Source organism: Nannobrachium achirus, assembly GCF_963921795.1.
Source record: "Nannobrachium achirus genome assembly, chromosome: 13".
NCBI classification, from domain to species: Eukaryota; Metazoa; Chordata; class Actinopteri; order Myctophiformes; family Myctophidae; genus Nannobrachium; species Nannobrachium achirus.
Window position 1 is genome coordinate 47,313,254 of NC_137833.1, and position 15,331 is coordinate 47,328,584.

The window sequence follows — 15,331 nt, forward strand, 5'->3', positions numbered from 1 at the left end:
TTGAGTGAGTCTCAAATGTCATTTATCAGCAGTAACCTTTTTACAACTTGTTCTGCACAGTCATGTGAAAACAAGGCTAGAGATTGTGTAGCTCCAGGTGACGTATAACTTTCACATCTCATACAAACCTTTACTTTATTTTAATTACGTCTGTTATAATAATGTCTGAGGAAAAGCAGGTCAAGATACTGATAACATTTCCAGGCTAGGCAATACTGTATATATAAGAATATAGGATTTGATTTAATGGTAATTATCTTCCTGATAATTGCATAATTTATATCCTTATACCTGAACCAAATTAGACCTCTTTTGAAAATGATTATGATGAATATAATAATATATATAAAAATTTAAATCCATTAAATCCTCCATTAGTCCTTAATTAATGTATCCAATTGTATACTCTGAGAGTGTACAGTACAAAATGTAACCAAATGGACCCGTAAAGGGATACATTGTGTATACCATCAGAGTTTTAATTTTATTTGACCTTGAACGGTGCAATACATTATAGGATATTATTGTGTGGGTAATGGTATAAACCGTAGATAATACAAGAAGCGTTCTCACCTTTTTGATGCTGGAGTTGAAGTCACGCTGTCTGAAAGAGAGCTGCGATGTTCAGTCCAGTGAGCGAGCGAGCGAGAGTGAATGATGCTAGTGCACACACACAGCCAGGCTTTATATACACGCACACACTGCACTGACTGGAAAGATAAGACCACACTTCATGGGAGTACTAAACAGGGACGTGCTGGGCCCCTGATTCAGCCCGGGAAAAAGAGTTGGAGAGGCCCTCATTTTTTTTTATATATATATTTTGTCGTTGTCGGGTGGAAACCTTGTATGTCCAAAAGCGTTTGATTTGTATTTATCATTTTAAAAATGATTTAAACTAGTGAAAACAGCCGATCTACAAGCACACAACGCCTCGCGGTGCGAGGCGTTGTGTGCTTGTAGATCTGCTGTTTTCACTACTTTTGTGCAACAGCCTTGTATGATGAAGCAGGGCTTTGAGGAGGGCTTTGAGGAGATACGAGGTTTCTGCCCGACAGTGACAATTTACTTTGTTGGCCGCCCAGCCCCCAAAATGGAAATTTTATTTTGATTTTTTTCCTAATGGCCCGGCCTGGACAGGCCGGGAATGAACCGGCCGTTCGGGAGTTGTCCCGCTTTTCCCAATGGCCAGCACGTCCCTGGTACTAAATATAGTGCTGCTGACCTTGCTCCCCCCCCCTCTCTCTCTCTGTGTGTGTGTGTGTGTGTGCGTGCGTGCGTGCGTGCGTGCGTGCGTGCGTTCAGGAAATTCAGGAATGGCTGGTTGCAGAGGTTCAGCTACTCTGAATGTTTATACTCCAGAAACAATGAAAGCCTGAGAGCAGCCGAGCACACGCTGTCTCACACAACGCATGCGCACACACACACACACACACACACACACACACACACACACACACACACACACACACACACACACACACACACACACACACACGCACACACACACGCGCACGCACGCACACACTAGGGATAAGCGATGTTATCATTTATCGTGATACAAAACACTCACGATAATCGTAGATTTAATTCATTGTGATATCGTCCTCCGTCATGCACTGGGATCGATTCACCTTTTATTTGCCGAGCAGCATATCCGGTACCACTTAAACCCTCTATGTAAAAGGTACTTATAATGTCTTTTTTCACTCTCTATCAAATGTCTTTTCCAAAAAATAGCCGATCTACAAGCTCTACGAGCTTGTAGATCAGGATAATGGATTTTGATTACACACACACACACACACACACACACACACACACACACACACACACACACACACACACACACACACACACACACACACACACAGTGGTGGAAAAAGTACTGTCATTTTTTTTACTGAAGTCAAGTATCTATATGCAATGTAGAAATACTCTGTTACAAGTAAAAGTCTGGAATTCAAAATGCACTTGAATAAAAGTACAAAAGTATTGCTAGTAGTGGAGAGAGGCGCATTCGAGAGAGCTCGCATAGAGCGCTGATTAGTATAGACGCGCTACGGCCCTGGGCATGAATGACTCGCATGGAAAAACAAACCTAGTTCCCACTAGTTATTAACAACAAGGCCGGTGCCTTTTCAAGGTCATGTAGCTTACAGAAGTACATCTCAGTCAGTACGAGTAGATCTCGTCTCAGAATAACTCATGGAGTCGACGTTATGACAACTTAATTGGGAACTTACAGTATGTCTTTCATGATAATAGCTGAAGCATAAAACAAAGTGATGCCAACAGTAGAATTGTGAAATATTGGTTACATTATGTTCACTAGACATGCAGAATATACAACACGTACAACACGAAGGCTATTTCACACAAACAGGGTTTTTCTTTGTTTAGAATGCGTCATTTGCAGCTCTATCAGCATGTGGTGATGATGTAACTTAATCTTTCAGTTTATTGCTGCAGTTATGATTCTTCTTGGCAGATTAATTGCTGCATTTGCTTATGAAACAAGTGAGTTTCAACAACTTATTTCAATCACCTGACTTTTGTACACAAGAGACTGTTCTAGAGAGTGGGGGCTTCCACTGCAAAGCCTTAGCCAACCTTACTTTTTAGCCTAGTTTTCAGGAAAGGCCTGACAGAACTTGGCAATGTCAAGGGAATGCAGTAATTCCGTAAAGTTGGGCCAGGCTATGTAAGGCAGGACGAGTTTATTTGTGTAGCACAGTTCAACAACAAGGGGACTCAATGGGCAATATGAATCGAAGGAAACCAATAACAAATTTAATTCAGTCATGCTTTATAGGTGATTAAAAGTACCAACTGGACCCAAGACATAAAGGAGCGACTCAGGGCGGTAAAAAGTGCGTTGCAGTAATTGAGACGAGATGAAACAAAAGCATGAATGATATTTTTGAGACTTGAACAGTTGGAATGGATTACATTTTTGCAAAGTTTTCTTAATTGGAAAGAACACGACTGGACCACCTTAATGTGTAACTCAAAATTCATGTTGGTCTCAGGTTTTTTGAGGCATGTTTCACATTTGCTACATACTGTATGTTCTCAGAGATGCACTCAGGGCCTAGGATAAGGACTTCACTTTTGTCAGGATAAAGATGCAGGAAATTGTACATCATGGCATCCAATCGTTGACTGTTAAGCAGTCTTGTAAGACCGAGAGCCCTCTAAGGGTCATGTGGTTGAAAGAAAAGTTTGTTTAACAAGATAAGAAATGCACGGAAAACCACTAATTAGGACACCAAGAGGAAGGGAGAAAATAATACGACCATGGATTCGACTCAGAGGTCAGTGGAACAGATGATTGGGTGGCCACAGCAGCACTTCTACCTGACAAAATAGGAGACAAATGTGTAATGGTCCCACCCATTTAAACCCACCCACTGTTGAAGCATGCTAAGAAGCAGGGACGTGCTGGCCATTGGGAAAAGCCGAACGGCTGGTTCATTCCTGGCCGGTCCAGGCCGGCCATTAGGAAAAAAATACAAATAAAATATCGGCCTTCGTTCCATTTTGGGGGCTGGGCGGCCAACAAAGTAAATCGTCACTGTCGGGTAGAAACCTCATATCTCCAAGTTTCAAATGTATAAATTTTTTCGCAAAGCAAAGCCCTGCTTCATCATACAAGGCCGTTGCACAAAAGTAGTGAAAACAGCAGATCTACAAGCACACAACCCCTCGCGGAGCGAGGTGTTGTGTGCTTGTAGATCGGCTGTTTTCACTAGTTTAAATCATTTTTAAAATGTTAAATACAAAACAAACGGTTTTGGACATACAAGGTTTCCACCTGACAACGACGAAATATAACTCATGTACAGTAATTGGCCCACTGGCTTGTCACTTGTCATGATCTGAAATGGCAAATCTTTGAGTAGCAGCAGCGCTATAGAGAGAGATCTCTCTCTATAGCTCTGCTGCTACTCGCAATGAGGGCCTCTCCAACTCTTTTTCCCGGGCTGAATCAGGGGCCCAGCAGGCCAGCACGTCCCTGCCTGCACTTACAGGTCAAGAGAGGCAACAGAACTGAACGCTCTCCAGCGCCCCTGGAACTGAACGCTCTCCAGCATCCTTCCGCACTCATAAGGATGTCATTTGAGAGCCTTGAGGAGAGCCGTTTTAGTATCATGCCTCTCATAAAAACCAGACTGAAACTTGAAACTCGAAATTGTCATTATTGTCTCTGATGTGTAGCAGTTGCTTAGAGCAGTGATTCAAAAACGTTTTTTTTTTTTTTTCTTTTGTTTTTTCTTGGTCCTTGGTCTTCAAGGTTTTCAGGCCAAGGACCCCTTAGTTGAGAGAGAGAGAGATGAAGCAGGGACCCCAACAACCTTTTCATAGATTCCATATAGTTTCATTGTTTGACAGCACAATCATCGGTATATTTTGGATTCATGTCAATTTGTGTTTTCAGATATTTAACCACTTGAACCGTCAATACTTAATAAACTCAACCTTTCACTCTGTCCTTGGTCTGCTCTTTTTCCCCCTCTTCAAAACCTCTTTGTCGAAAATGGCCGATCTATAAGCTCACGACGCCTCGCAGCTTGTAGATCTGCTATTTTTGGCTAATGTCCTCAGAATATGGATGCTAATAGGGTGGTTAATATAGAAAAGGTTTCTATCAAACAAAGATTTGGAGGACCCCCTGAAGTAACTCTGAGAACCCCCTAGGGGTCCCGGACCCCCTCTTCAAGTAAGGGTCGATTTGGAAACCTTCTCTAAGACTTACAACATAAAATGATACAGGGCTGTAATTACGAGGAATAGGTTTCCCCTATTCTTGCACCAATGACATAGCACGTCGTCTTCTAAATGTAGCTGTCCGCTACGTGAAATAAAAATGTTCGCTGGTGCGTACGTGACCTGAGGAGATTGTCAAAGAGACGCGGCGGGTCTCTTTGACTCATGTAGCCGCCTCGCTACATGAGAGGTGACCTCACCTCTCGTCAGCAGGGCGTGTGTCGGTCTGGCTCGGCTTTGTCCAAGATGAGAGGGCTCAACCTCGGTGGCTGTGAGCCACTGCTCCCGCACGTACACCTGATATTGAGCCGCTGTGGCCGCCGGCCAACAGGATATCCTCTCTGACCCAGGGTTCTGGTGTGTGTGTGTGTGTGTGTGTGTGTGTGTGTGTGTGTGTGTGTGTGTGTGTGTGTGTGTGTGTGTGTGTGTGTGTGTGTGTGTGTGTAGGAGGACGGAGAGCTGATACTTGAAGGGTTACTGAACATCTACTGGGGTCTCCGTCGACCAATCAGGCTCCAGATGCAAGATGACAACGAAAGATTCCATTACTCCACCACGGGAGCCAATCGGTATGAGACGATAGACTCTCATCATCTTGTACAAAGTCATGGGAACAAACATGCTCGTGGTGACCAGGGGCCTCTGTCTGCTTATCTCACTAATGTTTTCTTCTTACACAGTAGCCTACTGTAAGAGAGGGACCATATCTGTGTCAATACATAATACCGTAATTGCCGTACTAAAAGCTGCGGCTTTTTTCCCATGTTTTGAACCCTGCGGCTTATACAACGGCGCGGCTTATATACATTTGTAAATTAGTCTCACTATTTTCCTCTAGCCTTTTCAAGTCAATTGAACGCTTTAACCACTTAAACCCTATAATACTTAGTTGACCGGGTTCCCCAAGGCTCTATACTTGACCTGCTTCTTTTTACCCCAAACCTCTTAGCCAAAAATGGCTGCTCTACATGCTAAGATTAAATGCAAAGTTAATATGAGACATAATTACATACCGTATATATATCGAGTGTTGGATTTCCTTTCCACAAGCACGTTTCATGTCTCTGCGAGATGCCATTCATACTATACTGACAATAATGATTTCCTTAAACAACAACCAAACACATTGTCAGCTGTAATGTCTAGTCGTAGTTAAGAGGCTAAACATTTTTTTTAAATTCAGTGCAAACAATCCAACATAATAATACATAACACATTCCCAGTGCACTTTTTTTTCAAGTGGCTAAACATGCGTGGTCAATGCCCCTGGTGGATGAATTTGTTAATGCTCTATACCAGGGGTTCTCAAACCTTTTTAGGCTGTGACACCCAAAATAAACATATTTGAACTGGGGACCCCCACCCTGACAAGCACTTGGAATTGTAGGTATTACATTTAATGTGACTTGGTTCCACAGATAAATATTGTGAAAATAGCAGATCGTTGTGAGCATGTAGATCGGCTATTTTCACAATGTTCGCCTCTTGCTTACTTAATATTTGACAGTTTGGAAAGTCCTGTCGAATATTCGACTATTCGAATACTTTGAGTTCGAATAATTAGAATACTAAAAATCACTATTCGTGAATGCCCTAGCTGCTAGCACATTAACCCTGCATGGCACACATATTCTGGGGCTATTTGGGAAAAACTGCCGATCCACAAACTCAAAACATGGAAACTGAGTACAGCAGAGATGGGGGGAAATCTTTTATTGCTGTGACATAACTGAAATAACAATGTATCCGTTATTGGCCACAGTAGAATTCTTTCCTTTGATCTTTGTGCCTCTCTTTCCCGGCTTTCCAAACATGCAGCGTTTGTTAGTCACCTGGGGGCTCTGAATCAGTGACATGTGATTTCTTTGAAACATCAGCAGGAGCCAACGTTGTATTATGTCATGGAAACCCAAGCTTATTATATTGTATTCAAAATATTAACCAAAAAGGAGGACATCTTCGGGCGGCCGAGCTTCTAGTTTGATAGAATTGACCATTATTTTAAAGGCCCACCTCTGGGACAACCAGATCTTATTGTATTGTTGCATCATTTATTTTGCATCATATGATGCATCATGCTGGCTGCATCATATGATGCAAAATGCATCACTACTCATGCTGAAATACCAAAATATCTCAAGATATCACAGATTGAACACAAAAAATAACTAAGAGGATTGTGTTGACCGTGTCCCAAACAACAATCATAAGCTTCCGCTGCCTTAACCAAATTGCCTTTTTGATACACTCGGACTGAAAGACTTGCAAAAAAACACTCTCCCCTATCCTAAGCATATACCTTTCCATGCTTGTACAATGTTATTCAAAGTAATGCTTTTGTATTGTATCGCTTGCTTTATTGTCTTTGGAATGAGTGAATATTGAGGAGGAGGAAATGTAGCTGCAGCCTAACTATTCTATGTTCTCAGGAACGCGCGATCTCCTGTCGCAAAGCAAGCGGCTGGAGAGTTTAACAATAATCTTCTGTCCAGAGAGACGGCTGCACTTCCAACTAGTAAGTAGTACACTGTGTACACTACACACACACACACACACACACACACACACACACACACACACACACACACACACACACACACACACACACACACACACACATCCAAGCACATGTAAGATAATGTCCTGTGGCCCCCGACAAACATGGTCACAGGACATGTGCACACGCCCACACACACACACACACACACACACACTGTGAAGCCGAGATTACCGTTTTAGAAGTGCTGCCCTCAGCAGTTCCAGAGGAAAACCCGCCTCTTCTCACGTGTAAAGCACAGCTGGTCACAACAAGAGACCAGCGTGAATCAGATTAGCGACATGGTGATAGGTGACATGATGTCACACAGGTTAAGCTTTTTATCGCTACCCACAAAGTAGAAGTACACTGAAACGCCATTACGATAATGAAAAGCAATTCATCCAAACAAGAACAAAAGTATCTTAAGAGTCTAAAATAAAAACAAACTAAATAAATATCCATCAGATTCAGAGCGCATTCGTGTTCTCAAGCTCAAGATGCAGACTTTTGTGTTCTATTTCAGCTTCATTCAAACAGGGTTGATTATTTGTGTCATGGATTAGACTTGCAGTGGTTCTCAAACGTCAAAACTTCTCAGCACACAGTATAAGTGTATACAGGGTATCTGCACATTTATAAAGTGACAATTTAAGGACTTTCAAGACCAAACTGGACAAACTGACAAATATTAAGTAAGCAAGAGACGAACATTGTGAAAATAGCCGATCTACATGCAATTATTTGACAAAGAAAAGTTTTCATATAGTTTCAAACATTTTCAAAAATAGTGGAAAAGGCAGCGTCGTGTCACATCGGCTATTTCCACTATCAATGTTCTTTTTTAAGTATAGAGTTGTCAAATATGTCAGTCATTTCTTTGTATATTTAGGTTATGTGTCATATCTGCCATGTGCAACTTCAAAGCCTACAAGCCAAACAGAAATGTAATTGTCAACGACAAAAACACAATTAAATCGTTAATCGTTAATCAATTATTTTGAGTGACAATTTTTTGAAAAATAGCAGATCTACAAGCTCACAGCGCGGTGCCGCGCTGCGAGCTCTTAGATCTGCTATTTTTGAAAAAGTGTGAAAATGTGTGTAAATCTTTGAATATATGTATTTTTAAAGCGAACGTTTGTAACTCAAATTTTGCTTCTGGGGGGTCCCTGGAACTAAATATTTTGAGATGGGGGTCCGTGGCCAAATAAATATCAGTTTGGGGGTCCTTCACATGAAAAGGTTTGAGAACCACTGACATAGTAGCCTCTCACGAACAGACTAACTGAGCTCCAGTTAAGCGAAAAGGACCTTTTCTTTGACGATGGCTGGCCAGATTGCTGACATAGAAACATAGGTTTTTCAAAAAACCTTAGAAGGATTCAAAAGACACTTATAGAATCGGGTCAAAATTCAAATTTTCAAAATTTTTCAAAAATAGCAGATCTACAAGCTCGCATCGCGGCACTCTGTGCCGCGCTGTGAGCTTGTATATCTGCTGTTTTTCAATAGTTAAAGCATAAAATAATGATACACAGTAATGTGTACCCGTTCTGAATGGGTTAATGGTCATGTAAAATGTCATATAATGGTGACAGCCCTGACCGGGAGCCAGGAGGACGAGGATGAGGCCCCCCAGCTGCTGAGGACCCGGAGCGACGCCTCCTTCATGGGGGTCCAGAGGAGGCCAAAGACCCACAGCACCCGCGACCTGCAGCGCCTCCGCGCTCACCGCTTCTCCATCAACGGACATTTTTACAACCACAAGGTAACGGCCAGTGTTGTACTCACCTTTTGTACTTAACCCATTTAGTGCTCCAGACATGAAAGGGTTAAAAATCCAAGCTGCCGGCTGCCTGCTCCGTCCGCGGCCAGTCTCTTATTTTGAAGGCCGGAAGTAGATCGCGCTCACAATTCCCTACTTGACGATGTTTGAGATTTACCCGGAAGTGTTGTCGTCCAAAACATAAACAGTAATGGCGGATCGATGCCTTTCAGCTTGTACTATTTTAGCGAGAATCCAATGCCATCCTTGGCATCAAAAGTGTTTTTTGGAGAAAATGGACATCAAAGATGAGAAAGACCGTTGGCTTCCATGTTAAGGGATCACTATTGTGTGCACGTGGATGTGCGATGATGATGAATCGGCGAGTCCACCCGTGCCAGCACTTTCCAACGGACGGTACGTAGCCCTTGCCAGCTTTACTGAATATACAGTAAATATCGCGCGTATACTCGGGATCGGCACTATAAATACTCGAGTGTATTTCGCGAGTATACTCGGGATCGGCTACAAATGAGTTAAGTAAAAGTATCAATACTCCAATGTAGATGTACTCCGTTACAAGAAAAAGTCTGGAATTCAAAATGTATCCACCTGTTTCCGCAAACATTTACTGGAGCATTATGTGTAGGACACTTCCGGTAAACAGCAGACATAGAAGCTCACGTCGCGTCGCAGATGCAACCGTTGTGAGCTTGTAGATCACACTCGGCTGCGGCGCCGGAAGCTCCTGCAACTTCTGCGCAATGCACGATGGGATGTTGGAAAGTTGTGGATACTTGAGTAAAAATACGAAAGTATTGGCATCAAAATGTTCTTAAAGTACCAAAAGTAAAAGTACAAAATGTTTGAAAATAGCAGATCTACAAGCTCACAACGCTTGTGGATCGGCTATTTTCAAACAGCCTAGGTATAAAAAAGGGCTAAAGTGATTTATGTATGTTTTATAATATTATAATGTAGATACCTGCCGAGTAACAAGCAACTAAAGTTTTGAAATAAATGTATTGGAGTAAAAGTACAATATTTGGTCCGAGATGTAGTGGAGTAGAAGTAAAAGTATTGGAAATTGGAATTACTCAAGTAGTACAAATAACTCAAAAGTATACTTAAGTACAGTACTTAAGTAAATGTACTTGGTTACTGTGCAGTGTGCACCACTGGTAACGGCGCGCGCGTGCATGTACAAACTCTCGTGCACACATTTTAATGTATTCCCGCTGTTGACATACTGTAATAGCTCCAGGTGCGGAGAGGCAGTGGTTTCCTGCGAGGGGTGTGCCCGTACAGTCGCTGAGTGCTTCACAATGGCACAGTTGCCACGCACGTTGCATGAATGTGCTGCAGAATGCAAAGTTTCCGTGGGCGAATGTGTGCGTGCGTGCGTGTGTGTGTGCGTTATTTAGTGTGTGCAAATGGAACTATCTCACAGCGAGATTAACATTGTGCGTGTTTGCGTGTGCATGTGTGTGTGCGTGTGCATGTGTACCTTGCATGTTGCCAGGATCCATTCCCCACATACTGGTATATACCAGTGGTTCTCAACCTTTTCAGGCCGCGACCCCCAAAATAATCAAATTTCAACTGGGGACCCCCCCCCCCCCCCCTCCCTGATAAGCACTTGGAATTGTAGGAGTTGGCATTACATTTAATTTGACTCAATCGGTTCCATTGTGAAAATAGCCGATCTACAACATGAGGCGTTGTGAGCATGTAGATCTGCTATTTTCACAATTTCTGCCTCTAATATTTGACAATTTGGCTAATGATAAACCAGAGGTACTAAAAAGGTCTCAAAAGTCCTTCAGTTGTCACTTTAGAAATGCACAGACACCATGTATACACGAATACTGTATGTTGGTCTGTTTAATGTGAAGCGAGAACATATTAAGAATATTAACCTAAACATCCGGGGTACCCCCCCAAAATAACTGAGAACCAGATACTATGTACGGTACATATGCACACACAAATTCCACTCACGCTCTCTCTCTCCGTACACACGCACATACATTCCACACATGCACTCACACACAGCTGTGCTGTGGAAAAAGGTTCCGTTTGCAGGACCCCATGCAGGTATTTCCTTCCTCGATGTCTTCAGCTTCCTGTTCTAAATGTGTGCTTTCTGGCGGACGGCACACAGTGTCCACTGTCCAGTGATGAACAGAAAAGAGGGACCGCGGTGTTCTTTTCCTAAAGCAATGGTTCTCAACCTGTGGGTCGGGACCCCCAGAGGGGTCCCCAAATTATTTCGGGGGGGGTCCCCAGATATTTGGCCAAATGTTAACATTGTTTTCTCACTCAACAGTAAACAGACCAACATACAGTATAAGTCTATACAGGGTATCTGTGCATTTCTAAAGTGACAATTTAAGGACTTTTTAGTACACCTGGTCAAACATTGGTTAAACTGTCAAATATTAGAGGCAGAAATTGTGAAAATAGCAGATCTACATGCTCACAACGCCTCGCGTTGCGAGGCGTTGTGAGCATCTAGATCGGCTATTTACACAATGGAATAGATCGAGTCAAACTAAATGTAATGCCAACTCCTACAATTCCAAGTGCTTGTGCAGGGTTGGGGGTCCCCTGTCAAAAATGATTATTTTGGGGGTCACGGCCTGAAAAGGTTGAGAACCACTGTCCTAAAGCTCTCCGTCTCCCCCCTTCCTGTCCTCAGACGTCCGTGTTCACTCCAGCCTACGGCTCGGTCACCAACGTGCGGGTCTGCAGCTCCATGACCACCATACAGGTCCTCAACCTGCTGCTCCACAAGTTCAGGGTAAGACACGGGCCAGTGGCTGTGGACAGAGTACTCAACCCCAGTAGTAAGGGAATGTTAGCAGAGTGCTGGTGCTGGACCAATCTGGGAACTAAATCATTACCAATTTCTACAGATAACTAATGGTTGTAATGGATTCAGCAGCCCCAAAATACCCTAATTACACACCTCATACGCTCATATTGGCCATTTTTTATTTTTCCCCCTTTAATTCCGGGCCCTCGGGATACCCCCAAACTTTGATTGGCTCCCACAAAGTTTGTCAAGGGAGTTGTGATTGAAAAGGTTCAGAGGTGATAGTAGACACCTTCATGAACACATTTGTGAGGAAAGCTATTGGTAATGATTTAGTTCCCAGATTGGTCCAGCACTCGGCTAACTTTCCCTTACTACAGTGCTTTAGTCAAAGTACATGTATAACGCTCAAGAGCTTATTTTCCTTGTGGTATTTTGAGTGTAAATATGTGTGTAAACCGAATGCCAATAATAAATGCTGTACATTCATATAATTTACAGCCACGGCCATAACTGTCTACTAAACTTGGTTCAATAAATATCAATATTTTACCCTTGGACCCCCCTCAAGGAGCCCTGGCCCTGGCCTAACACTTTGATAACCACTGTTCTAATTGGCTAAATTGTGTCTGTGTGTCAATCAAGGTGGAGAATAAATCTGATGAGTTCGTTCTCTACATGGTGCATGAGTCTGGCGGTGAGTCCAACGTTCTCTCCAATTTGTTTGTCGCTACAGTTTTTCCAGTCGGCACATGAGCAAGGGCGTCGTTTGGGGCATCAGGCGATGGAAATTGCCACGAGTTCACATTTAACATCAAATTCAGCTATTTTATAGGGATGGGATGATAAGCGATATTATCGTTTATTGTGATAAAAAACACTCAAGTTAATCGTATCGTGGAGATTTAATTTATCGTGATATCGTCCTCCGTCATGCACTGGGATCAATTCACCTTTTATTTGCCAAGCTGAATATCCGATACCATTTAAACCCTCTATAATTGGTAAAAGGTACTTATAATATACGTATATCATTTTCACTCTCTATCAAATGTCTTTGCCAAAAAATAGCCGTTGCGACGCGCTGTGAGCTTGTAGTTTGGCAATTGTTTGGCAAATGTTCCGCCCCGGGATAATGGATTTTGATTATCGCGATAATATCGTAAATTGTGATCTCTTTTGTTACAATAATCGTGATATGACATTTTCATATCGTCCCATCCCTAGTGGCATCCCAATTTTGGGAATGTCATATAGGTGAACATCTTCAAACATTTTCGCCCCCAAACAAATACACGTTGAGTGCCTGTAGATGCACTATTTTTGCTATTTTAGAAATTAGGCTAAAGTGGTAATATATATATATATTTTTGCCACCCACTATCTCTTTCTGTAATTACGCCTCTGCACATGAGTGTGTTCTCAGCAGTGGTGGAAAAAGTACTCACATGTTTTACTTACTCTGTAAGGGTGCCCTCACACCAAAATACCTATGAGAGTGGAATCCGCGTTCTGCCAATGCATTTCAATGAGAGTGGAGCGTTTTTTGCAGAAATCCTCTGCTGGCATGAAACCGCTCCATTCTCATTGAAATGCATTGGCAGAACGCGGATTCCACTCTCATGGTATGAGAGGTATTTTGGTGTGAGTCCAAAATTCTAAATGTACTTGAGTAAAAGTACAAAACCAAAATGTACTTAAAGGAGCAATAGTCAACTTTTTCTTGAAAAACGGATGCTAAAATAAAATTAATGTTTCGAAAATATTTTATAAAAAAATAATCTTCATATATGTGTTTCTATTCAAAAATGACCACAAAAAGCGTAAAATAATTATGAAATAATCATTTTGGCCATTGTCAGACCGACACTTTGTTTACATTCTAGTCTATAGACTAGGATGTAAACAAAGTGTCGGCCCTACAATGAAAAAGTTGACTATAGCTCCTTTAAAGTATCAAAAGTAAAAGTACAAAATGTTTGAAAATAGCAGATCTACAAGCTCACAACGCACACGTTGTGAGCTTGTTCATCGGCTATTTTCCAACAGCCTAGGTATAAAATGGAGCTAAAGTGGTAAAGTGGCTTTTCTCTGATCTCTGACAGAGAGGACCAGACTGAGGGACGGGGAGTACCCTCTGGTGACGCGAGTGCTCTACGGACCCTGTGAGAAGATCTCCAAGATCTTCGTCATGGAGTCAGACCTGGGAGAGGAGGTCACATATGACGTAAGTCAGTGCCTCTCAAAGTGGATACCAACCGGGGAGCTTCCGGGATCAGTTTGTCCAGTTTAACCCCTGCTATTTTCAAAACTTATTGAACACAAGTTTGAATATTTTTGAAAACATTTTAACAACACACATCTTGTATGGAGGTCCCTGGCTGGCACAACATATTTTCAGATGGGAGTCCATGGCCAAATATACATATTAATTTGGAGGTCCTTGACATGAAAAAGTTTGAGAGACACTGACTGACATAAGTTATCTAGGGCCTAGGGGTTACCAAACTTTTCCGTACCAAGGACCATAGCCTCTGACTGTGCGTGGCCACCTTTTTTAAACCCCCACAATAACCTTAGGAATTTAAATGTAATTATTTTTTTGTTATTATTATTGCAAAATGTCTTTGGCTAGGCTACGGGATCTGCTGGCTAACCAGAATTTCAACATCATCACCTCATGGCGAACAAGTTTGATCCAGAGGTTGATATTGCTATTAGATGTATTGAGTCAATTCTCTGTTTCAAAGCATAGTCAGAATGTAGTGGCTGTACAAAATTCCTAAATTCCTGGTGGCGCTATAAAGTGCCATTGTGAAAAGGTTGCCAGGTCTTCTGCCTTTCACGGCAAAATCGGACGCTGCATTCATGATTTGAGGCATTTAGTTCCAAAAATGTGTTTGTGTCTGCAGAATTCAGAGCTAAGTAAGGACAGTGATGGGCAGTAGCGAGCTACAAGTAGCGCGCTACATAGCTTAACTACCTATTTCAATACCACCCAACCCACAACCAACTTACCACACCTGGTGGAGACCTGTGCTCGGAAGAACACTGCTTCTAGTTATACATTTATTTGTATTATTATTATTATTTTTTTTTAATCAATTGGGCCCACTGGTGGCCCCCACTTTGAAAACCTGTGCTCTAGTGTTATCTGTCTAGCTAGCCAGGTGTCTTTCCGTAGGTCTATATTTGCCATCTGCCCTCCATTTTGTCCCATAGTCCCCAACATGGAAAGAATGACACAATGGACCAATAATAGACCTTTGGGCTAATTTTAGCAATCTGAGAATAGAGATCCTGTTTGGGGACTGATGTAACAATGGGCCTTAGCCACCTGACTGCATAGTTCTGTGCAAGACAGTCATAACAAAACATGGTAATGACAAAACAGTCTTGATGCTGGAGGAGGAAGTATTATCTGGGGTCATTCTCATAG

At 42.3% G+C, this 15,331-nt stretch overlaps 1 protein-coding gene across 1 annotated transcript in view; it reads left to right on the forward strand.

Annotated features, from left to right (window-relative positions):
* Positions 1-15,331, forward strand: part of rassf4a (Ras association domain family member 4a) — a 42,917-nt gene that overhangs the window by 25,569 nt on the left and 2,017 nt on the right. The window contains exons 4-9 of the mRNA XM_080739766.1: positions 5,218-5,339; positions 7,200-7,285; positions 8,908-9,077; positions 11,776-11,877; positions 12,538-12,589; positions 13,998-14,119. Of these exons, the coding sequence (XP_080595892.1) occupies positions 5,218-5,339; positions 7,200-7,285; positions 8,908-9,077; positions 11,776-11,877; positions 12,538-12,589; positions 13,998-14,119 (654 nt within the window). The remainder of the gene's footprint in view (positions 1-5,217; positions 5,340-7,199; positions 7,286-8,907; positions 9,078-11,775; positions 11,878-12,537; positions 12,590-13,997; positions 14,120-15,331) is intronic.